This window comes from Saccopteryx leptura, chromosome 2 (genome assembly GCF_036850995.1).
Source record: "Saccopteryx leptura isolate mSacLep1 chromosome 2, mSacLep1_pri_phased_curated, whole genome shotgun sequence".
NCBI classification, from domain to species: Eukaryota; Metazoa; Chordata; class Mammalia; order Chiroptera; family Emballonuridae; genus Saccopteryx; species Saccopteryx leptura.
This window is the reverse complement of record NC_089504.1, coordinates 358,976,046-358,999,890: the sequence shown is the minus strand read 5'-3', so window position 1 is coordinate 358,999,890 and position 23,845 is coordinate 358,976,046. Positions and strand designations below refer to the sequence as shown.

Below are 23,845 nucleotides of genomic sequence, written 5' to 3'. Positions count from 1 at the left end.
CCCTCTGCCCCTGCTCACCCTGCCAGCTACAGGCGGAGGGCCTTGGGGGTCTGCAGCTTCCTCCCCTAGCCACCGGCCCCAGTGCCCCTTCCGATAAAGTTCCCACATGACTTCCAGAAAGGCAGCTCAAGGCGCCGCTCTGTAAACACTGCTGCCCCATAAGCCACACACACACACCCCTCCCACTGATGCCCCACCTCCCCTCCTTTTCACCCTGGAAGTCCACCATCCACCAAGGGCAGCAGCTCCAAACACCCCCCACTCGTGAGCAGCCCACACACGTGCACCCGTGGTCAGGTGCCTGGCTGAGAAGTCAACCCTGTGGCTGGTCACAGCCGTGGTCTGGGCCCCAGGACTCAGGGGCCTGCTCGGTGGGGTCTCCTTCCTCCCGGCCCAGCCGTGGTCGGGGCCCCAGGACTCAGGGGCCTGCTCGGTGGGGTCTCCTTCCTCCCGGCCCAGGCATGTGGAGATGGTCGCTGCACAAGAAGGTCGAGCGAGATCCTGGTAAGAGTCCGGCGTTGGTCCGCATTCTGCTCAGAGAACTGGAAAAGGTGGGTGCCCGGGCTGCAGGGAGGCCAAGGGGGCGGAGAGGAAGGGAGGCCAGTCCCCTGGGGACTCAGTCCCATCAGCGCTGCGTCTCCCAAACGGTGGTCATTTGCAAACAGGCTGCATTTTTACCACGTGTCTCCCTCCTGGACTTTTCTATGAGTAATATTTCCTTCACCTTGGCTCCCATTGTTTAACATGAGTTAACATATTTCAAAAAGAAACCATAACATGACCATCGATGGAGAACCGTATTATTACTCGACAGAAACAGAAAGCATCTATAACATAAACGCATAACTATTAAAATATTCAAAATTATCCTCGTCCCACTTAAGGGTATCCTGCTCACCACTCACTGCTCTGTGCCACTCTTCGAAAAATTGCTCTCAAGGGAGCCTCCAAGTTGGGGACTTTCTTGTCACTTTGCTGCCAAGAGTCATTGCAGGCCTCTCCCCCACGGCATCCCCCCCTCCCCCTCACACCGGGACTGCCACACCTGTGTGCTCTCCCCACCCCGTCTTCCTCTACCAGGGCAGATGTGACCCTTTTCCCCACGTCTCCTGCCCGTCCCTGGGCCCCTTAAACTGCCTCCTGCTAGGGAGCAGTGAGTCCCACTGCACCCCAGCCTGGTTGATGTTTTCAGGCAGAACGTGAGGACACCCGGCACGTCTTCATACCGCTGTTGCACACGCTGATGTACGTGTTCACGAAGGTGAGCTGGGGCTGACGACCAGGGGCTTGTGGTAACCCACGACCAGTCCCTGGGCCAGACACTGGCCTCTCCCCTCAGTGGACGCCCAGTCTCGGCTGGGCATGAGCCTAGAAGAACTCCTAATTGCCCCAAACTGGCAACTGCTCACCAGCTGTGCCCTGCCCCTAACAGACAGGAGATGGAAGTGGGGAGGCGGTGGAGGAGTGTGGCCCCACGGAGCAGAGGAGCTGGGAGGGGAGGCTTGCTGGAGGACCAGGACGGGATGAACTTCCCTCTGGGCGGCAAAGCGGTGATGTCTTACAAACGCGGGCAGAGGGGTTTGAAAGCGTAGTTTTGGGAGGGAAGTGTGAGCCGGGTCCTGCTCTGGGCTGCTCCTTTCTCCTCTCCCACCCCACCCAGGACCCTTCGAGGCCTCGGGCTCCAGGCAGGGACCCCAACGCCCCCCTCTCTCCCAGGCCACAGGCATCACGGAGGAGCTCTACCGGAGGACCTACGCCTTTTGCATGCGGTTACTGACTCTGCCCGCCCCCTACTGCACGGTCGCCCTGGACTGCGCCATCCGGCTGAAGACAGAGACGGCTGTCCCAGGTAGGAGCTGCCGCTGGTGTCATCTCCCACACTGCCACTCCAGCTCCACCCGTGGTCTGTGTTTGTCTCGGGAGAGCTCACCAATCCCAGCATCTCCTGTGGCAAGGTGGGGCACGGGGGCGGGGCAGAGACTCGGGCGGGCAGGCTGAAGCGGTCTGCTCCGCAGGGACACTGTACCGGCGGCTGGTCATGGCCGAGCAGAATCTGCCGAGTGAGCTGTACCCCTACCAGGAGAGGTGAGTGGCTCCAGACAGGCCGCTCCAGATGTTGGGCCTGTGTGACTGCTCACAGACAGCAGGACAGAAGAGGCGGCTGGACAGAGAGGAGCCCAGCGCAGTCCCCGTCCGTGACACTTGCCCAGCTGTAGGGTGCGTTTTCCAGGTGCATGTCTGTCTCTCGAGATCACTGAGAGCAGGCCAGGTCTGCCTTCTCGGGCTGGATGCAGGGGCTCCTGCTCCCAGGCGGAGGGTGGACAGGACCACTGGCCGCCCTGGAGTACGGTCCGTCCTCCTCCGTCCTTCCCCTGGCTGTGATGCAGCATCAGCTAGCCAGGCAGCCCGGGAGCGTCTGTGGTGGGGGCTCCGGCCACAGTCCCACCCTGAAATCTGCAGACTGTGTCTGTGTGTGCCTCTCCTCTCAGAGGAGGTGGAGGGCATGCGCAGTGTGTGCAGGGGAGAGGGCTAACGGAGGGCATGCGCAGTGTGTGCAGGGGAGAGGGCCGACGGAGGGCATGCGCAGTGTGTGCAGGGGAGAGGGCCGACGGAGGGCATGCGCAGTGTGTGCAGGGGAGAGGGCCGACGGAGGGCATGCGCAGTGTGTGCAGGGGAGAGGGCCGACGGAGGGCATGCGCAGTGTGTGCAGGGGAGAGGGCCGACGGAGGGCATGCGCAGTGTGTGCAGGGGAGAGGGCCGACGGAGGGCATGCGCAGTGTGTGCAGGGGAGAGGGCCGACGGCGTTGGGGGTGCACCGCTTTCTCCCTGCGGGTCCCTCTGCTGCCAGGCTGAGCTCTGTTCAGGGAGGGCGCAGAGAGGTGAAGGGATCCGGGGATTAATTAGCACTGCAGAGGCTGGGAGGGCACAGTGGGCGAGGTTCTTTCCCGGTGGTGTGAGGAGAGAGGATGGGACTCCTCGGAGTCCAGAGCCGCAGTGTCAGCAGGGAAGGCCAAGGGTCCCGCCCGGAGGGCGCTGTGGCCAGTGGGCCATGGCCCTGAAGGAGGAAGCAGGATTTCCGTTGGAACTTAACCTAGATACGGGAGGCTCAAGGGACCAGCTGCCCCTCCAGAAGGGCTGTGCACGCTCTTACTTGTCACAGTTCCCACCACTCCTTATTGTCACCCCCCCCCCCCCCCTCCCCGCACAGACTTTTGAATCTGAAGCTCCTGGTTTTGGAGGAGCTAAGTAACCTGGAGAGCACACGACTCTGAGGATACCCCTCCCCTGGGCTCTTCCCCAGTGGTCACTGTCATCAGCACCACCCTCTCCCACCTCTGCCCGCAGAGTGCTGCTGTTCGTAGACCCGGAGCTGGTGTCGCCCTCCGTGTGCAGCGCCCTGCTGCTGGAGATCGAGGCAGCCCAGACGCAGCACACGCCCGAGGCCTGCATGCGCCACGTGGTGTCCCACGCCCTGCAGGCGGCTCTGGGCGGGGCCTGCCAGGCGGAAGCTCTGCAACGGAAGCTGCAGGTAACTGCCCAGGCCGGGCCCTCCGCCCTCGGGGTTCTGGTCCAGGGCCCTGTAGGCGCCCACCAATTGCTTCCCTCCACTTGTCTTCTGTCACCGACCAGCGCAGCTAGTAATTCTGGGTCTTGAAGCCACTCCTCTGAGGCATAAATTGAATTCTTCATAAAAGTGCATTACCCTATATCAGGGGTCTCAAACTCGCGGCCCGCGGGCCGCATGCAGCCCGCCCACCAATTTTGTGCGGCCCGCAGACTGGCCCGCAGACTAATCCACGAAGTTTGATTAGTCTGCGGGCCGCACAAAATTGGTGGGCGGGCCGCATAGCCGCGAGTTTGAGACCCCTGCCCTATATCATGCAACAGTCAAGAATATGGGGAAAAGCGCCCTGGCCGGTTGGCTCAGTGGTGGAGCGTCGGCCTGGCGTGCAGGAGTCCTGGGTTCGATTCCCGGCCAGGGCACACAGGAGAAGCGCCCATCTGCTTCTCCACCCCTCCCCCTCTCCTTCCTCTCTGTCTCTCTATTCCCCTCCCGCAGCCAAGGCTCCATTGGAGCAGAGTTGGCCGGGGCACTGAAGATGGCTCTGTGGCCTCTGACTCAGGCACTAGAATGGCTCTGGTTGCAACAGAGCAACGCCCCAGATGGGCAGAGCATCGCCCCCTGGTGGGCATGCCGGGTGGATCCCGGTCGGGTGCATGCGGGAGTCTGTCTGACTGCATCCCCATTTCCAACTTCAGAAAAATACAAAAAAAAAAAAAAAGAATATGGGGGAAAGTTTAGTGTTGAAAAAAATTTAGAATTAAAATATGGAAAAGGCTTACTAAGCCTTAGGCTATACAGACCCTGCCTACTTACAACACGTCTCCTACAATCTTCTCCCCCTGCCCCCTCCCACCGTCTCCTGCTGCCCTATTACCTTTTCTCATAAATCAGAAAGCAATACACGTTTGCTAAGAAAAACCTGAAAAACGCAGATAAAGTCACAGAAGAAAATAAAAATCGTTCACACCTTTTGACCCAGACATGTTAGCAATTTACAATTCTGGTATATTTCCTTAATAATGACGACCATGACAATCCTAATAGCTACTGTTATTTACTGAGTGCTCGCTGTGTTCCAGGCACTGTGTTAAGCGCTTTCCATGTCTCACATTCTAATGTTCTCACAACGGTGTGAAATAGCAGATTTGTTGCATACACTACTTTGCAATAGAAAAAGAGCTATAATTGTTTAATTTTTATTTTTTGTATTTTTCTGAAGTAATAAGCAGAGAGGCAGAGAGACAGACTCCCACATGCACCTGACCACCAGCATGCCCACTAGGGGGCGATGCTCTGCCCATCTGGGCTGTTGCTCCATTGCAGGGGAGGGCAGGGCATTCTAGTGCCTGAGACGGAGGCCATGGAGCCGTCCTCAGCGCCCCGGGTCTACTTTGCTCCAATGGAGCCTTGGCTGCAGAAGGGGAAGACAGAGATAGAGAGAAAAAAGAGGGGAAAGGGTAGAGAAGCAGATAGGCGCTTCTCCTGTGTGCCCTGGCCAGGAATTGAACCTGGGATTTCCACACGCCTGGCCAACACTCTACTGCTGAGCCAGCTGGCCAGGGCCAAGAGGTGTAATTTTTTAGGCATAGTCAAAATGTTAGGCGCCCCACCCCAATCACATGTTACCTGGAGTCTAGTGCCCTGAGTCTCCATTTCTGTACCCAGAGAGTTGGGGTGGGGGGGAGGAGAAGAAGAGCAGGAAGAGGCTTGGGGGGTGCATCACTGAGCTCCAGGGAGAGACCCTCGGAAGCTTAGTTAGGCACCCTCAGTGGTTCCCTGGCAGTGGTCCTCCCTGTTGGGACCTGAGACTGCTAAACACCAGCCGGTCTGGGGCCCCTGACACGTTAGCCACAATCCCCCGTCCCTGAGACCTACCCCCCTTCTCTGGAATTCTGCCTCTTAAGGGACGCCATCCCCAGTCATACCTACTGCCAAGAGAACAAATGGGGCCTGGGAGAGGTGGCTCAGCTGGTCACGACCTAGTGGGCAGGCCTTCTCTGACCCCCAGCCCACATGCTGTCCGCTGAGGACCTTGTCTGAGGTCTAGGTGTGGAGCTGATCTGTCTCCCCACGTGTTCAGGGAACCGGCTGACAAAGTCTTGAGACTGGGAGGTCGGCACGGGACAGCCTGTGTCTCCGACCCTCTGCACTAGGTTCTGGGTGCTAGAGATGGGTGTCTTCAACTAGAGCTGCCCCAGGTTGGGGCTGGGGAGCAAGGAGCAAGAGACGCTTCTCTGCAGAGCCTGGAAGGCAGGGATCTCTGGAGGGACATGGGAACGAGGCCCAGGAAGGAGTCTGAGACACAGCTTTGAGAGTCAGCTCTCAGCGGTTTGGCAGCAGAGCTGCGAACCAGCCACACCTTCTCCAGGCCTAATTTTCCTCTTTTCCTCGTTTCTGCATTCAGCTGAGCTCCAGAAAGAGCTCACTGACCCTGGTTCTAGAGGAAACTCTGGAGCCGAGCTGGCCTTTCAGGGTTGGTCCCGCATTGGGGTGAGTGGGCCAGCTTTATACTCCCAATCTCCTAATTACTGGGTGTGGATGTCCTCAGGAAAGAAACATGACCTTGTCAAGGTGACTTTCTTCAGCTGAGAGCTGCCAGCTGCCAGCACTCCCAGCAGCCAGGCTAATGGGTGCCTCAGACTTGTAAGTGGGAATCTGAGTGGCCACCCTAGTATTTATCACACCATTGCACTCAGAGTCAAAGCCAAAGTCATTAAAATGTCCTGCAACATCCCCATGATCCATCCCCAGCTCCTTCTTTCCATTGTCTATCTCTTATACTCTCGCCCCACCCTCTCTATGCTTCAGCACAGGCCTTCTTATTGCTCCTCAAACATAGGCACATTTCCACCCCAGGGCCCTTGCACTTACTGTTCCCTATGCTTGGAATGTTCTCTCAGATAAATATATGACTCGCACCTTCACTGCCTTACATCTTAACTCAAGAGTCCCCTTTCAGTGAGGTTTCGCTAATCACACTATCTAAAATTTCAGCTCCTCCTTTTCTGCTTTATTTTCTCTTCAGCACTTATCTTTTTTTTTTTTTTTTTGTATTTTTCTGAAGTTGGAAACCGGGAGGCAGTCAGACAGACTCCTGCATGAGCCCGACTGGGATCCACCCAGCATGCCCACCAGGAGGCGATGCTCCACCTATCTGGGGCATCGCTCTGTTGCAACCAGAGCCATTCCAGCACCCGAGGCAGAGGCCAGGGAGCCATCCCAGCGCCCGGGCCAACTTTGCTCCAATGGAGCCTTGGCTGCGGGAGGGGAAGAGAGAGACAGAGAGGAAGGAGAGAGGGAGGGGTGGAGAAGCAGATGGGCGCTTCTCCTGTGTGCCCTGGCCGGGAATTGAACCCAGGACTCCTGCACGCCAGGCCGACGCTCTACCACTGAGCCAACCGGCCAGGGCCTTCAGCACTTATCTTATTATAAAATTTCCTTCTCTTGTTTATGTCTCCCCCCAGCCCTCTTCCCCTACACACAGACACACTATAATACAAGCTCTACAAGGACAGGAATTTTTGTCTGTTTCATTCACTGCTGTACTCTAGCATTTAGAACAGTGCCTGGCACACAGTAGGTGTTCAGTTGATAAATATTCAATTCATTTGTTTGTAATTACTTTATAAAATGAAGAAACAAGATGCCATGGTCCCCATGGCCCCTTCCAACTCTGATTTCATATCCCTCTAATTGCTTTTGTTCATTCAGCTGATCGATTATTCAGCAAACAGTTATTAGAGCCCTCGCTAGTCAGAATGATCCACTCTGCCTTCACCCAGGCAGTCCAGACCTGCGCTCAGCAGACCCCTAGAGCGGAAGGGGGACCAGAGGAAGCCCTGCTGTGCCTGCCCGTGGCATTTGTTTGGACCCTGCAGCTCCAGTTATGAGAGGATTAGTTGGTGGGTGAGGGTGAGGGAAGATGGCCGGCCAACATGATCAAGGCGGCGGCTCTCCTCAGGGTGTCAGGACCGTGGGAGGCCTCCCGTGGGAGGCACAAGGACACGGTGCTAAAGAGCAGGAAGGGCACCGTGAGAAACTCTTACGGAGAAAGGCTCAGCTTGGTGCTTTACTACAAACATCTTTAACATTTACCCATTTCCCTTTTTAAAAAGAGAAAGCAAACCTGACCTGTGGTGGCGCAGTGGATAAAGCATCGACCTGGAATGCTGAGGTCACTGGTTCAAAACCCCAGGCTTGCCTGGTCAAGGCACATATGGGAGTTGATGCTTCCTGCTCCCCCGCCCCCTTTCTCTCTTGCTTTTGCTCTTCTCTTTAAAATTAATAGATAAAAATCTTTAAAATAAAGAGAGAGAGAGAGAGAGAGAGAGAGAGAGAGAGAGAGGAAGAGAAAGCAAGCTTCAAACTCTACAGCCTCGGCAGTCCATAGTACCTGACTAGATTTAATAATAGCTCTTTGTGGTCATTAGTTACTTCCTGTTTGCGACAGGTGACACTAACCTTTTTCTTTAGAGTAGCAATATAAAATTTTCTTTTGAACCCCCAAAATTGAGCTGATTTAAAGAGAAGTAATGGGTTAATAATAGTACAGGTGGCCTAGCGTGCGGAGGACCCGGGTTCGATTCCCGGCCAGGGCACATAGGAGAAGCGCCCATTTGCTTCTCCACCCCTCCGCCGCGCTTTCCTCTCTGTCTCTCTCTTCCCCTCCCGCAGCCAAGACTCCATTGGAGCAAAGATGGCCCGGGCGCTGGGCATGGCTCTGTGGCCTCTGCCTCAGGCGCTAGAGTGGCTCTGGTCGCAATATGGCGACGCCCAGGATGGGCAGAGCATCGCCCCCTGGGGGGCAGAGCACAGCCCCTGGTGGGCGTGCCGGGTGGATCCCGGTCGGGCGCATGCGGGAGTCTGTCTGACTGTCTCGCCCTGTTTCCAGCTTCAGAAAAAAGAAAAAAAAAAAAAAAAAAAAAGAAAGAATAATAGTACAGGTGCTATGTCAAGGCAGTATAGGAATGACAGTTTAGGGAAGAGTCAACAAATATTTATTGAGTACCTCCAACATGCCAGGAGATAGTCTTGGTGCCAAGACTGCAGCTATAAATAAAACAGACAAAACCGCTGCCTTCCTCAAGTTCTCATCCCGGTCGGGGCAGGACCGGTAGTGGGATTCAAATGATTGAACAACTGGCTCTCTGCCCTAATAACCGTTTTAAGTATAAAAAACTATATACCAAAAGGTAGTTTATTATTTCATGCATTTAATACTTAAATAATAATAAAAGAAGTACACAAAACTAGATTATGTGATAAGAGCTTTAAAATATTAATGAAAAAATATTAAATACTACCTGACAAAAAACAATAAAATTGTTATTTAAGATATTTCCATATTGCTTCTTGATTGGCGTCCTCACTTGCAATTTTCTTCCCTTTTATCCGAGCATCATCGGCTATATGATTGATCCTTAACCATCTTTTCACTGTAGGAGTAGGATCCCGTTCCTTTAGAGATAGGCCGATTAGACTAAGAGTCCTGTCTGATATATTAGAAACAGGTGGCTGAAGTAACAAACGCGAGGGAATTAAAATGTATTTCATCAAAGGTATAATGAGTTTTATGAAACGGATAAATAAATATTACAAGCCTAGTTCCATCAAATTTTTCTCTCCTATGGACGGAATGAAGGAGACTGCGGGCGCTTAGAATGCGCTGTTGCACAGATGAACATTAAAAAAGAGTAAGGGATGTTAATTTGTGATTTCCACAGTGGGTGGCTGCCCAGGCACCCCCCTTAGAGAGAACCCTGATGACAAGTGCCATTTCAACAACCTGTTTACCCAACTCAGCAAAAACTTAGGTATCTGCCGGACTGGTGCAAACGGCTGAATCCCACCACTGGGCAGAACAGTTGATCCAAGTGCTTGGTGGCGCTTCAGAAGGGTGGGCACCAGTGGCCATCGCTGCCCGCTTGGGCTCCCCACATGCCGGGCACCAGCTGTCTCCCACGCCAGGGTGGAGAGGCAGAGTGGACCCATAGTTGTTAACAGCTGCGGAGGGGCAGGAGCGCCGCGGGGATGTGGGGCGCAGGCGCCCAGGCAGGGACGCGACGCCCCACGCCCCGAGGCAGAGCACCCGCGGACTTGGTGCCGGAGCTGGGGTGGGTGGGTGGGTGGGTGCGGGGCTGGGCTCCAGGCTCTGACACCCCTCCCCGACAGGCCAGCCCCCGCCGGGCCCTGGAGCGCTATTTCCGCACCGTGGTGACCGCAGTGGAGCAGATGGCTAGCGAGCCCAGCGCCAGCCGGAAGGGACACCTGGAGAGGCTGGAGGAGATTTACTGCACGCTGCTGGGGCCGACTGGAGCCACCAGGGGGCGCGGCGGCGGTAAGCGGTGGGCGGACGCGCGTGGGCAGCGAGGCCACGCCCAGGCGCTGTGGGCTGAGGTCCCGGGACCCTGCAGGGGGCACCAGAAAGCAGTGCTGTACCTGCCTGAAATCTGCGTGCGTGGGTTGGTGAGCCCGGGTAGGACATATGACGGCTCCCAGGAGCCTGGGGACTGAGGAAACCCAGAAACCTGGAACGTTCTGGGATAAGAAAGTGGGTAATTTGTTCACGAAAACAACTGACACCTGCCGCTCACCAGGTGTTCTTCTCAGCACCTTGTATGTTTAAATATATTGCATATATTAAATCAATTATTCCTCAGAGTAAGCTATGAGATAGGAAAGTATTATTCCTATATTACAGATGAGAAAACCGAATTAGAAGGAGGCTATAAATCCTGCCCGAGACCACCCAGCTAGTTAAGTGGCAGAACCAAGATTCCGACTTAACCACGACACTCTAGTAACCAAAGGGTTCGGTGGTCCAGGGATGCTCTAAGGAGCATCTAAACTAGCAGCCTAGTCAACGTCATTTACAACTGGTGTCACCGATTTTTTGTCCCACATGCTTCCCTTCTATTTGCACTTTTGAAGAAAATGCTGTACACTGACAGGAAGCAAGCCCATGTGGAGTGGAAACCCTAAAAAGCCCCAAGAAATGTCCTGGAACATGCATATCTGGCTGTTGGGGATGCTTCTGATTTGTGTACTGTTTTGTGGTCGCCCAAAGCACCCATGAAATTCGTTAGCCTGCATGTTCTAGAACACACTGTGCACCCACAGGTCCATGGCACCAACCTAAGGACTGAAAGCCATGGGCACAGGTCAGTGTGCCAGCCCAGGGGCTTGACCCCAGCCCCCCAGGGATGGCCGAGCCTGCAGAAGTCAGGAGGAGGCAGGCAGGATAGCACCCCCTACACACATCTTCCATCTCCTCAGCCTTCCGTTCTTTGGCTTTGCTTTAATATTCTCTCTGGTTGCCTCTGTGCCTCTGACAGTCACATGGAAATGTCTGTTCATGAAGCCTCCCTCCTCCCAAAGTGAGGACAACCCTCGGGCAAATCTGGCTCTGCTCTCCTTGGGTACCACGTGCTTAGTCAGCAGTAACTCTGCATGAACAGGATGAGACCCAGTCTGGGCCACCGCCACCATCCCAGCCTCATCCAGCACCTGTCTCCTACCTTGACTTGTCCTGCAATTTTTGTGTGTGTGTGTGTATTTTTCCGAAGTTAAAAGAGGAGAGGCAGTCAGCCAGACTCTCGCATGCACCAGACCGGGATCCAGCCGGCATGCCCACCAGGGGGCGATGCTCTGCCCATCTGGGGCATTGCTCCATTGCAGCTGGAGCCATTCTAGCCCCTGAGGCAGAGGCCATGGAGCCATCCTCAGCACCCGGGCCAACTTTGCTCCAATGGCGCCTTGGCTGAGGGAGGGGAAGAGAGAGACAGAGAGAAAGGAGAGGGGAAGGGTGGAGAAGCAGATGAGCACTTCTCCTGTGTGCCTTGACCAGGCATCGAACCCTGGACTTCCACACGCAGGGCCGATGCTCTACCACTGAGCCAACCGGCCAGGGTCTGTCCTGCACATCTTAATGACTAGCCAGCAGCCCTGTGGAGCTCCTGCTGCTACGGGGGCAGCATGGAGCAGCGCTGTGAGCAGTGTCCTGGATAAAAGCATGCACTCTGAAGCTGGGGTGCCTGGGCTCAAATTCTGACTCTGCCACTTACTGTGTGGCCTTGGGCCAGTTACTGGACCTCTCTGTGCCCCTGGCTCCTCCTCTGTAAAGTGAGGATGATAATACCATCTGTGGCCCACGATCCCTGGCATGATCCAGTGAGGTGATGGCAATGCATGCCAGGCGAGGAGAGGAGGACAGTGCCTGGCAGTGGTCAGTGCTCTGTGAACATCAGTTACTCTCCACTATGGAAGCTTGCAGCCTTGTGCGGGAGGGAGCCACACCACGCAGAAGTTAAATCCTAGGTCTACAACGTTAGGTGTGCCTATTGTGCAGCCAGAGAGGTCTGCAGGGGCGGGAGTGACCACCAAGGCCGGAGTGGCCAGGAAGGTTTCCGGAAGGAGGAGAAGAGGACGGGCCGGCCCTGGGATCCGCCCTGGATTGCAGGGGACTGCGGCCCTTAGTGCTTGGCCAGTGAGCTCTCTTCAGCGTCACCCCCAGGTGCCAATGTTAACTGAATGTCTCCTGTGTGCTGGCAACTGAAGGGACGCTGAGAAGGGCAGCCGCCCCCCCCCACCCCGGGTGCAGGCAGGGCCTCTAAGAACGTGGGGAAGCAGCCTGCCTGCAGCGTGGGGTCGGGGGAGGGACTAACAGTGGGACAGAGAGGTTGGGGAAGACACTGTGAGCTGATCTATGGAGTGTCCTAAAGGCTGAGCCAGGAAGCTTGCAGGGAACAGGGAGCTTCTAAGCCTTCCTGGGCAGGAGGGCATTGCTGCAGCGTTAGGCCCTGGGGGAGCTGGCCGAGGCAGGAAGGGAGAGCAGCTCAACATGACCGGGTGTGGGAGGGCCAGGGTCTCTGCCACCCGCCCTCCTGGCCCCACACAGGAGCTGGGGGTGGGCAGGCGGGGCCGAGGGGAATGCCACAGTCTCCTCGTGGTCCCCACAGCCTGCCCCTTCCTTCAGGTGACCCCCTCCCGCCCCGGCCAGCCAGCATCCCCCTGCCCAGCCCGCACATCACCTTCCACCTGTGGACTGATGAGGAGCAGCTCTGTAAGTGCCCTGGCTGCGACCTCCTCCAGGGGGCTGGCTGGGAACAGTGCGTCTGTGTGTCTGTGCGTGCACTGTGCACCTGCCTGGGTGTCTGCGTGTAGAGCTGCGTATCTGTATGCGTTTGTGCGTGTATCCATGGTGCCTGTGTGTATTTCTGTGTGACTGCGTATCTGTGTACCCACTGTGTGTGTCGATGTCTGTCTGTGTATGTCTTTGTGTGTGCACCTGTGTGTGTCTGTGTGTGTCTGTGCGTCTGTACATCCATCTGTTGTGTGTCTGTGTGTGCGCACATCTGGAAGAAGAATGCATTCTCTTTCTGTCGGACTGCTCCATGCATTAGCCACTGGCCTTGCGTGTCTACAAAGTGCCACATGCCCATGACGATGCCAACAGACAGCACGGGTCTCCAAGAAGGAGGTGGTCCTTAGAGAAGCCATGGCCCTGGGAGCTGGGGGTGGCCTTCCGGAAAGACCCACTCCCCCAGCACATCCCCCCGTATTGGGGCTCCTGTCCTGTGTCCCGTGTCCCTCTGGCTCTTGTCAGGGAGAGGGAAGACACGGGCACAGGTTCCAGTGAGCCATGCTGGCCTGGTAAACTGGGCTCAAGCCCTGGCACTTCCTTGCCCAGGCGGGGTCACCCCAGACAGAGTCAGCTTTCTCTCTGGGCCTCAGTTTCCTCAAGAGAAATGAAATGAAGGCAGTTAGAAGAGCCTGGCAGTCTTCCAGGAGCTGATGGTCTGGTACCTGTGTCTCGGGGGCGCTGCGGGAAGGGGGGTCAGGGGGTGAGCAGCAGGTGTGGTGGAGCTGCTTCTTTGCGGCAGGGACTTCTCAGAGCCTTTAAGATGTTCACTAATGCGACTTACCAAGGGTGGCAGGTGTGAGGGGCTCTCAGCCTGTTGGCCACAAGACCTCTGTTCCTTCGTGGAGCATTCTGTGGGCTTCTGTATAGCCAACTAGTGTTTGAGAAACGTGGAGCCCTAGGCCTTCCAGGGCGAGGCCCTGCCAGCCTCACGTCCCCTCTCTGCCCTGACGGTCCCCTTGTTCTCCACACCGCAGGGAAGGAACTGGTGCTCTTCCTGCACCCGCCGCCCCAGCTGCGTCTCAGCGCCGATTTGGAGGCCTTGGACCTGCAGGGCCTCCTGCCACAGCAGGAGCTGGCCCGGGTGTCCGTGCTGTCCACCGACAGCGGCATCGAACGGGACCTCCCTTCCAGCGCGGAGGAGCCGCCCGCGCCCGGCAGCCCTGAGACTGAGCGTTCCGGGCTGCAACGCAAAGGGGGTGTCAAGAAGCGGGTGTGGCCCCCGGACATCCTGATGCCTGCCCACTGGGATGGGCCCCCCGGGCTTCACCGGAGGACGGGCAGGCCCAGTGGGGATGGAGAACTGCTACCCGGTGTCTCCCGGCTGCACACGGCCCGGGTGCTGGTGCTAGGGGACGACAGGATGCTGGGGCGCCTGGCGCAGGCCTACTGCAGCCTCAGGTGGGGCCCAGGACGGGGCTGGGGTGGAGGGGGGCCAGAGGGGGGACAGCCTCAGGTAGGGTGGGGGGAGGGGCGCCTGGGGGCGGGGACAGCCTCAGGTAGGGCGGGGAGGGGGGGGGCTGGGGGCGGGACAGCCTCAGGTAGGGTGGGGGGAGGGGCGCCTGGGGGTGGGGACAGCCTCAGGTAGGGTGGGGGGCGGGGGCTGGGGGCGGGGACAGCCTCAGGTAGGGTGGGGGGGCGGGGACTGGGGGCGGGGACAGCCTCAGGTAGGGTAGGGGGGAGGCTGGGGGCAGGCGGGGGAGTACAGGTGGGCCTGGCATGTGCAGGTGAAGCATCGAGGAGCGGTTAAGGAGGGTGGGGAGGCAGAATTCAGGATAGGATGGGGGAGTGTGGTGCACAGTGCACCCATTCTACAGATGAGAAAGCAGAGGCTCAGAGAGACTAGATAAACGGCCCAAAGTCAAGAGATAATAAAGAGCAGATCCAGAGTGCGGAGCCAAGCCCGTCTGAGGCCGGAGCCCTGCCCTCACCTCTGTGCCCTGCTGCCCCTCACCAGGAGACGGGAGACCCAGACCTTCTGCCTCACTCCCAGACTCAGCCTGCAGCTCTACTACATCCCTGTGCTGACACCTGAGGTGGCTGGTGGACAGGGGCTGGGGAGGGGGCGGGGTGTCGGGAGCAGGGGGCGGGGTGTCGCGAGCAGGGGGCGGGGTGTCGGGTGCAGGGGGCGGGGTGTCGGGAGCAGGGGGCGGGCTCAGGAGCCTGCAGGGGGCGGGGTGTCAGGAGCAGGGGGCGGGGTATCGGGAGCAGGGGGCAGGGTGTCGGGAGCAGGGGGTGGGGTATCGGGAGCAGGGGGCGGGGTGTCGGGTGCAGGGGGCGGGGTGTCGGGAGCAGGGGCAGGGTATCGGGAGCAGGGGCGGGGTGTCGGGAGCAGGGGGCAGGGTATCGGGAGCAGGGGGCGGGGTGTCAGGAGCAGGGGGTGGGGTATCGGGAGCAGGGGGCGGGGTGTCGGGAGCAAGGGGCGGGCTCAGGAGCCTGCAGGGACCCTGCAGCCTTAGACACAGGCCCTGTGGACTTAACGTGGCCAGGGGGAGGTTCTCCCACAATGGCGGCTTGCCCGGTGCTGGTTCCCAATTTGCTTTTCTAATGGAATTCATGACAAGCTTCTCCTCAAACTGGGGGCTCACTCACACATGCACACGCGCACATGCACACGCACACCCACGCACAAAGCACACGTCCTGGGAATTTCAGCCACGGAGGCCCATTGGTCTGTGGGGAGATGGAGCCCCACTCGTGGTTGTTCATTTCTGTTGTCCCCTCAGCTTCTGATTGGGAAACATTAAATTCAAAGCGACACTTGTCTCTCTCCTTTTAAGGCTGGTGTTCATTTCCCAATGTCCCCGGCAAGTGGCCCTCAGAGAAGGGCATCCCAGCCCCATCTGAGGTATAAACCACCTAGAACAGTCTTTCCTTGGTGCAGTAATGCCCCCAGACGGTCACCGATTTGACCACATCCCCAAAGCTGGTTTACCTAGGACTGGTACCTGGGGACCCTCCGGCCAGAAAGGGTGTGAAGGAGACCAAGCTGACTGCGCGGCCTCGTCCCTTTGTCCTCAGAAGTCCGCGTCACGCAGGCACTCGGAGCTCGGGGAGCTGGCCGCATTCCTGGGCCGCGCAGACCCCTGGTACGAGAGCACCATCAACACCCTGTGCCCGGCCATCCAGAAGCTGGCAGAGATGGTAGGGGCAGCGAGGGTCGCAGGGTGGGATGGAGGGAGGGAAGAGGAGGCCGTTTCAGATATTACTCTCAATCCTTGACCTCAAGAGTCAGTCCAGGGGGCCCCACGGCTGGAGGAGGCAGGAGAGGAATCAAGGAGAGAACCCTAACCACTAGTGGTTGGGATTCACTCAGAGCACCTAGCGGGCACGACAGTCCGCCTTATCCACGGGTTCTACATCTGCTCCCGGGATGGAAAACAATTCAGAAACAAGTTACACTGATGCTGATGTTTACTATGTCATTAGACCTAGTGGTTATGTCTGGACCGAACATGGACAAACTCTTTCTTTCTTTTCATTGTTCCCTAAATAATACAGTCTAATGACTATGTATGTAGCATTTCCATTGTACTACTAGGTATTATAAGTAATCTAGAGATGATTTAAAATATACAGGAGATTGTGAGTAGGTTACAGCCAAATACCAGACCACTTTCTTAATTATTTTTATTTATTCATTTTAGAGAAGACAGAGAGAGAGAGAGAGAGAGAGAGAGAGAAAGAGAGAGAGAGAGAGAGAGGGAGAGAGAGAAGGGGGGAGGAGCAATCAAGGCACTCCCATATGTGCCTTGACCAGGCAAGCCCAGGGTTTTGAACCGGCGACCTCAGCATTCCAGGTCAATGCCTGATCCACTGCGCCACCACAGGTCAGGCCCAGGCCCCTTTCTATAAGGGACATGTGAGCATCTGCAGGTTCCATTCCCACAGGGGTCCTGGAACCGAATCCGCATAGATACTGAGGGTTAACTGTATTCTGGACAAAACCACTGTGGAAAAGATGAAGTAAAACATCCTTTCCTGAGTGTGGAGGCCAATTACATTCCTCCTCTTGTGAGTTTCCTGGGATGGTTTCTCTGTGCTTAGAATAATAGCTAATGCTTCCCAAACATATGGATGCGCCCAGCGCTGTTCTAAGCACGAAACACACAGCATCCCTCCCAAGCAGGGACTCCTGCTGGCAGGTGCTATTGTCTCCATATCCCCCTGTTACAGAACAGGCAGCAGAGGTACAAAGAGATTAGGTAACCTGCCCAAGGTAACAAAATGAGCGGTAGGGTCCCACTTGGAATCAGGCAGCTTGATTCCAGAACACAGTCTCTTAAACACAGACCTAGGGCCACCCCACACCCCGGCCAGCGGTGAGAAGGAAGCCACTCTTCTACTGACTTGAAAAGGCCTTGCTACTTTAAGAGAATCTCATCCTTTCTGCGGTCATGTGTGTCGCAGACATTTTCTTCCACATTGCTATTTGCCCATCGATTGTATCAATAGTGTTTTTTGATCTTCAGAAGTTTTAACATTTTTATGTAGTCGTACATAGCGCTTCTATGCTTTGAAAGGACTTCTCTACTGATTAAATTATATCCAAGATTAAATAAATATTTACTGATAATTTACTCTCACACTTTTAACATCTCAACTTTTACATTTAAATAAGCTATCTGCAGTTAGTTTCAGTGGGAAGCGGGAAGTTTGTAATTTTATTGGTTCCAAACGTTTAGCCAGTTTTCCTATGCTATTTATTGCATGGACCGCCTTGCCCCATCAATTTGAAATACCACTTTTATCATCCAGTGAATTCTAACATATGCTTGAGTTGATTTCTGTATACCTTTCCTTTACCATTGATCTATTCAATTCTGTACACTTCAGCACTTTTATATTTTAATAGCTGTCAGGATAAGCCTACCCGTTACTTTATTTTTTTTTTCTCTTTAAAAACTTTTCAAAATGTGCTTATTTATGTTTGTTTCCAGTTAAATTGTAGAATTTTGTTTTCATTTTGTTTTGATTGAAAGTTGGAGGAGAATTAGCATTGTTAGCATATTAAATCACCCTCTCTGGGACCGTGGTATAACTCTTTACTTATTAAATTTTTCTTGTATATCCCTCAGGATAGTTGTACACTTTGCAACATATAGATTTTACCCATTCCTTGCTCAATTTGTCCTCACGTTCAATAGTTTTTTTCTTGCAGTTGTGGATAGTATCTTTCTCCCATTAGTTTTGCGCAGTAGTAGTTAATTACTACTAGTATAAAAGGAACCAACTGATTTATACATATTTATTTTCAAACTTGCTGCTTGACTGTGCTCTCCATTCTGATTTGTTGCATGGTTGGTTTGGGTGCCTTCTTCTATCTTTTATTTGAATAAAGATGTTGGGGGAGGCATGTTTTCTGAATGATTGATTTTCTGAAAATCTCTGCATATACATGAAAGACTGTTTAGCTGGGTATGAAAATACCTTTTCCTCAAAACTTGGAGGATATTACAGGAGGGACATTGGATGTAGGTCTCATTTATGTGCCTTTATTGGTAGCATTTTTTCCTGTCAGAAGACATAGAAGATTTTGGTTTTTCCCTTCTCTCCTTCCCCTTGTAATTAACAATTTGTATGGCCATACACTTACTCCAAAAGCAGTTTCCACAGGAAGAGACCGGAAGCCGAGTAAGCAATGTAGCATTATTAGAATAAGTTCATAGTTCTTCAGCATGACCTTTCTGAAGAGAACAGCATTTGAGTAAACCAGATGTGAGAATCAGAAGAGATATCGTCTGACCAGGCGGTGGCGCAGTGGATAGAGCATTGGACTGGGATGCGGAGGACCCAAGTTCGAGACCCCAAGGTCGCCAGCTTTAGCGCGGGCTCATCTGGTTTGAGCAAAATCTCACCAGCTGGGACCCAATGTCTCTGGCTAGAGCAAGGGGTTACTCGGTCTGCTGAAGGCCCGCAATCAATGAAAAACTAAGGTGTCGCAATGAAAAACTGATGATTGATGCTTCTCATCTCTCTCCCTTCCTGTCTGTCTGTCCCTATCTATCCATCTCTCTGACTCTCGCTCTGTCCCTGTAAAAAAAATAAAAAAGAAGAAGAGATATCATAGGATCATATATAAGATGGATTAGGTCAACTCTGAGCCTCTTTCCAACTCTGGTACTATTAGATTCTATGTAGACATTCTGTTTTACTTACTTAAAATACCCAATTATTTTATGCTTTAGAAATATATGGGGTAGGAAAACCTGTAGGACATGTCACAAGTCTTCTCCAATAACATGTAAAAATTAATTCATTTGTTAATATATTCAGATACCATAAAAACTGAAAGAGACATCAGATCATCTGGTTCAACCTCTCATGCCCAAGGTTAACGAGCAGCTAATCCAAACCTAGAACGCAGTTCATATTCTCTCGTCATTAGTTACATTTTTAAGCATCTTGTCTACTCCAAGCACCCAGCACAGTGCTTTACACAAGGAGGTGCCCAATATGTCTTTGTGTGATTAAAATGAGTCAGAGTCCCTGGGGAGATGGGCCTTGGGCCAGGTGTATTTTGACAGGGAGTGGAAATTGAGTGGAAGGAAAGGCTTGGCCTGCGCTGAAGGAGCAGAGGTTAGTGCGTCACGGCAGTTCCGTGGGGGCCCTGGAGTTTCTCTGTTAAGAAGGTGGCAGCTTGCACAGTAGCATGGAAGGAGGCAACTGAAAGCATTCTGTCTCCCCCACAGCCTCCCGCCCTGCACACAGCCCGGGCTGTAGACCCCTTCCTCCTGGATGTCATCACTTACTACGTTCGCATGGGTACCCAGCCCATCTATTTCCAGATCTACACAGTCAAGGTAAGCTTTCCACCCGGGGCTCCAGAGATACCACGGCAGCCAGCTGGACCCCAGGGCCCCACAGCCTAAATACTCTGGCTCTGGGGAAAGCCAGGTTACCAGAGCGAAAGTCACTCCGAGACTCTCGGCTGTTAATTTTGTCTTCTTAATCTCTGGGTTTCTGTGAGCAACTATGGACTGATTTCTAATGGCCTCCTCTGCCTTTAGCTTCCTGTCTTCTCTTACTGAAGTCTTGTTTTCTATTTTTTATTATTTTTATTTTGCAAGAGAGACAGACAGACAGGAAGGGAGAAAGATAAGAAGCATCAGCTCATAGTTGCGGCACCTTCCTTGTTCACTGATTGCTCCTCGTACATGCCTTGACCCTGGGGGCGCTCCAGCCAAGCCGGTGACCCCTTGCTCAAGCCAGCAACCTTGGCCTCAAGCCAGTGACCATGGGGTCACATCTAGGATCCCACACTCAACTAGCAACCCTGCACTTAAGCTGGATGAGCCCACGCTCAAACCAGTAACCTTCATGTTTCAAACCTGGGACCTCAGTGTCCCATGTCGACGCTCTATCCACGGCACCACCACGGGTCAAGCCTGAATTCTTGTTTTTCACTCTTCCTTCTCTTTATTGCCTTCCTGATTTTGACCTACATGAGAAATTTAGGCCCTTTCCTTGGTTTTCAGAGTGCAAACCAAAGCAACACAGCATAGACAAATGAAAAATAAATAAATATATAAAAAACCTCTCCAAGGTCCCTGGTGAAGGGAATTACACATCCAGCAACGCAAGTGACTAAAAATGAAAGGGGAGGCCCCGGCTGGTGTTTCCTGACTTGCTGCAGCAAGGGGACCTCACACCTGGAGGAGAACCGTGAGGCGTCTTGGGAAGAGACTGTTAGAAAGAAGTTATAGGATCTGGCCTCCTGCTGGGTGATTTTGGAGAGGGCCCCAAAAAGCAGGACTTTGCTCTGGATCAAATGCTGGCAGGAAACAGGAATGATTCTGCGACTGGGCGTCTCAGTAGCTTTCACTGTGCTTTGAGAAGCAGCAGCTGCTCGCGATTGGCTGGGATGGGCGGGCACGGGAGGTGGCCTGCACGGTGTCCCCATTGCTGCCCGCGTTCAGACGTTGTAGCGGTGCCGTCTGGTTTCTGTCCCGACCCATCGCGGTCCCACAGTAGCCTTGCCTGACCGTGTCGGCATCTGTGAAACTACTTATGCTCAACAGGACACCAAGACCTCACTGTAAGTGCCCGGCCAGCTCCTGGCTTCTGGTGGCCACTTTTTTCTCTCTCTGTCCCTATTCTGTTGAGAAGCGTGTGGCCACTCTTCCCGGTTGTTCCAACATCCTCCCTCTTGCCCTGTCCACACCTTGCCTCCCCCTCTTCTCTGTCGTTCTTCCCTCAGGAGCCCCCCCCCCCCCCCAGTTCCCTCCAGCATTCAGTGGCAGCCCGGGCTTTGTGCACATCCAGAACCTTCAAGTCTCTTTTCTGGCCCTCCCCCTTTCCTCCTCCCCTAAGGCGTCCATGGGAGACTTTCTTGCCCTCCCTTACGTGAATTTTGTCCCTTTATCCTGCGATCCCCATTAGTAGTGGTTACAGCTAGCCTGGGTTTCAATACCTTCCTCTGCTATGTGTAACTATATCACATTGTCCGTATCTATGATATGTGGGTAGATAGACGGGCAGAGTCATGTCCAGGTAATCCCTGGGTGCGGCTCAGAGTCTAGCGCTGGCGGGGGGCAGGGGGCCCTGGCGGCTCTGGGGTTGCAGGGGGAGCTGCCTCTGGTAGAGCCGGCCTTCTCTCACCTCTTCCCTCCCTCCCTTTCTCCCTCCCTCCCTCCTTCCTTCCCTCCTTTGCTCCCTCCCTTTCTCCCTCCCTCCTTCCTTCCCTCCTTTCCTCCTTCCTTCCCTCCCTCTCTCCCTCCCTCCTTCCCTTCTTCCCTCCCTCCCTCCCTCCCTCCTTCCTTCCCTCCCTTGCTCCCTCCCTTTCTCCCCCACTCCTTCCTTCTCTCCTTCCCTCTCTCCTTCCCTCCCTCCTTCCCTCCCCCTTTCTCTCCCTCCCTCCATCTCTCCAGATCTTCTTCAGTGACCGGAGCCAAGACTCTGCAGAGGACATTTTCCTCACTGAGCTGAAGGTGAAGATCCAAGACTCCAGACTCCCCAAAGGTGAGCATCTGCTCCCCTTGTCCAAAGCTCACCCGACTCAGCTTCCCCAGGCCCGTCCTCCGAAAGCCCCCCTCCCTGTTCTCCGCTGAGGACACGGTGACCGGGCTCCCTGAGAGCTCGCCCAGACGGTGACCCGGGCTCCCTGTGAGCTCGCCCCGAGGAAGCTCAGCCTGACGGGGGGCGGGGTGGGCTCGTGGGGCCCGGGAGGCTCCAGCCGCTTCTCGTTCCCCCTCAGATGGCTTCTCCCCCCGGAGGAGGGGCCCGGCGGAGGCCCTCGGGGCTGAGCTCTCCCTGTGCTACAGGAAGGTCAGTGTCACAGAGTGGCCAGGAGGTGCAGCTGGGTGGAAGCAGGTTTCGGGGACACGTAGGGGAAAGCCTGTGGAGCCCGAGGACACTTCCGCCCTCTTCTGGGCACTCTCTCAGCCTTTTGTAGGGACGGGAGGGTCACAGATGGCTTCCCATGTCGACAAGGGGGGATCTGATTTAAGGAACAAGCAGCATGTCCCCTTTCTTAAAAGTACCCTCATTACTTAGCGGACCCAGAGGCACTGGAGACGAAGTCCTTTGAGCCTAGAAGACTGTGCATGCTCCCTGGCGCTAAGTGTGCCCTAGTCCCTTTCCCGTACCCCATTACTGGACGTCAGTGACGCAGACAAGGCTCTGGGGGCAGAGACTGTTGATGTGAGGATGTGTGGGGACAGGGTTGTCCTGAGGACTCCCCCCTGTGCCTGCATCTCCCTCCCCAGGCCCTGCTCAGCCACCGGACCCAGGAGGTGACCATTGCCCTGAGGGCCACTGGGCTGGTCCTGAAGACCCTTCCAGCCGGCGGCACTGAAGGTGAGGAGTTGGGGAAGCAGAGCAGACAGGGAGCAAAGGGACAGGAAGGAGAGAAGGACAGAGGGTCGAGTGACAGGAGACAAGGTGAGCCAGGGGAAGGAGGCCTCCTGCCCCATCCCTGGGATCCCTGAATGAGGTCGAGCGCCTACTCATGCTGGGCCCAGGGCTGGGCACCAGGCTGCCGAGGGAAGCACGTCCCACCCCCTGATGCTTCATACTGAGGGACACGTGCTGTGGCCTCAGGCTGCACCTCTGAGCTCGGTGGAGATGCAGGGCCCGCAGGGAGGGCTGCCGCTGGCCCCGCCTCTGCCCTAGGGCTGCAGTTCTGTTTGGAAACGTTTGTTTTGCATGCCGGTGCATTGGGCAGGTACTCTCCGGTTCACAAAAGGCACTACTTCTGGCTAATTATATCATTCTAGATATGTGTTAGATAATAAGATAATCATCTAATTACCTAAATCTAAAACTGAGATGACAAAAGTTACCAATTTATGTGCATATAATTATATGCAAAACTATAAATGTGAGCTATTTCTGCTAGCTCTCTGATCTTCTGGAATAATGAGAATATTGGTAATGTGTATTACTAACCGTTATACCCATTGTCAAACGTATTAACTCTTTTAAGCGTATTAACCCTATAAGATCGGTATTATTAGCATTAGCCACTTTTGACTGGAGGGGAAGAGAAAGCTGAAGGAGAGAAAGTAACTTGCCCAAGGTCACCTCTCACACAAGAGCCTGTGTTCCCCTCCACCATGTGCCTCCCCACTTCCTCTGCAATTGCCAAATCCCAATAGACCAGGCTCAAGGGATATGACCCACAGATGCTGGTAGATCTTTTCAGAGCATACAAGAAAGTCTACCCAGGAGAAATGTTTCTTATTCACTACCTACCCCCAGTGTCTTGTACATGTCCTGGCGCATAGTAGGTGCTCAATACATTTACTGAATAAATGAAGCACTACTTTTCACCCCCCCCCCCCAATGTTTTAAAAAGAATGAATGATTGGCCCTGGCCAGTTGGCTCAGTGATAGAGCATTGGCCCTGCATGTGGAAGTCCCGGGTTTGATTACCGGCCAGGGCACACAGAAGAGGCGCCCATCTGCTTCTCCACCCCTCCCCCTCTCCTTCCTCTCTGTCTCTCTCTTCCCCTCCTGCAGCCAAGGCTCCATTGGAGCAAAGTTGGCCTGGGCACTGAGGATGGCCCCATGGCCTCCGCCTCAGGCACTAGAATGGCTCCGGCCACAAAGGAGCAATGCCCTAGAGCGGCAGAGCATCGCCCCCTGGTGGACATGCCTGGTGGATCCCAGTCGGGCACATGTAGGAGTCTGTCTGACTG

At 54.7% G+C, this 23,845-nt stretch overlaps 1 protein-coding gene across 1 annotated transcript in view; it reads left to right on the top strand.

The window, feature by feature from the left end:
• PIK3R6 (phosphoinositide-3-kinase regulatory subunit 6) overlaps nucleotides 1–23,845 on the top strand; it is a 50,694-nt gene that overhangs the window by 15,906 nt on the left and 10,943 nt on the right. The window contains exons 4-17 of the mRNA XM_066364853.1: nucleotides 460–551; nucleotides 1,193–1,261; nucleotides 1,717–1,849; nucleotides 2,016–2,085; nucleotides 3,346–3,529; nucleotides 9,737–9,902; nucleotides 12,540–12,626; nucleotides 13,682–14,105; nucleotides 14,662–14,740; nucleotides 15,726–15,848; nucleotides 19,397–19,507; nucleotides 21,575–21,665; nucleotides 21,901–21,971; nucleotides 22,412–22,502. Of these exons, the coding sequence (XP_066220950.1) occupies nucleotides 460–551; nucleotides 1,193–1,261; nucleotides 1,717–1,849; nucleotides 2,016–2,085; nucleotides 3,346–3,529; nucleotides 9,737–9,902; nucleotides 12,540–12,626; nucleotides 13,682–14,105; nucleotides 14,662–14,740; nucleotides 15,726–15,848; nucleotides 19,397–19,507; nucleotides 21,575–21,665; nucleotides 21,901–21,971; nucleotides 22,412–22,502 (1,791 nt within the window). The remainder of the gene's footprint in view (nucleotides 1–459; nucleotides 552–1,192; nucleotides 1,262–1,716; nucleotides 1,850–2,015; nucleotides 2,086–3,345; nucleotides 3,530–9,736; nucleotides 9,903–12,539; nucleotides 12,627–13,681; nucleotides 14,106–14,661; nucleotides 14,741–15,725; nucleotides 15,849–19,396; nucleotides 19,508–21,574; nucleotides 21,666–21,900; nucleotides 21,972–22,411; nucleotides 22,503–23,845) is intronic.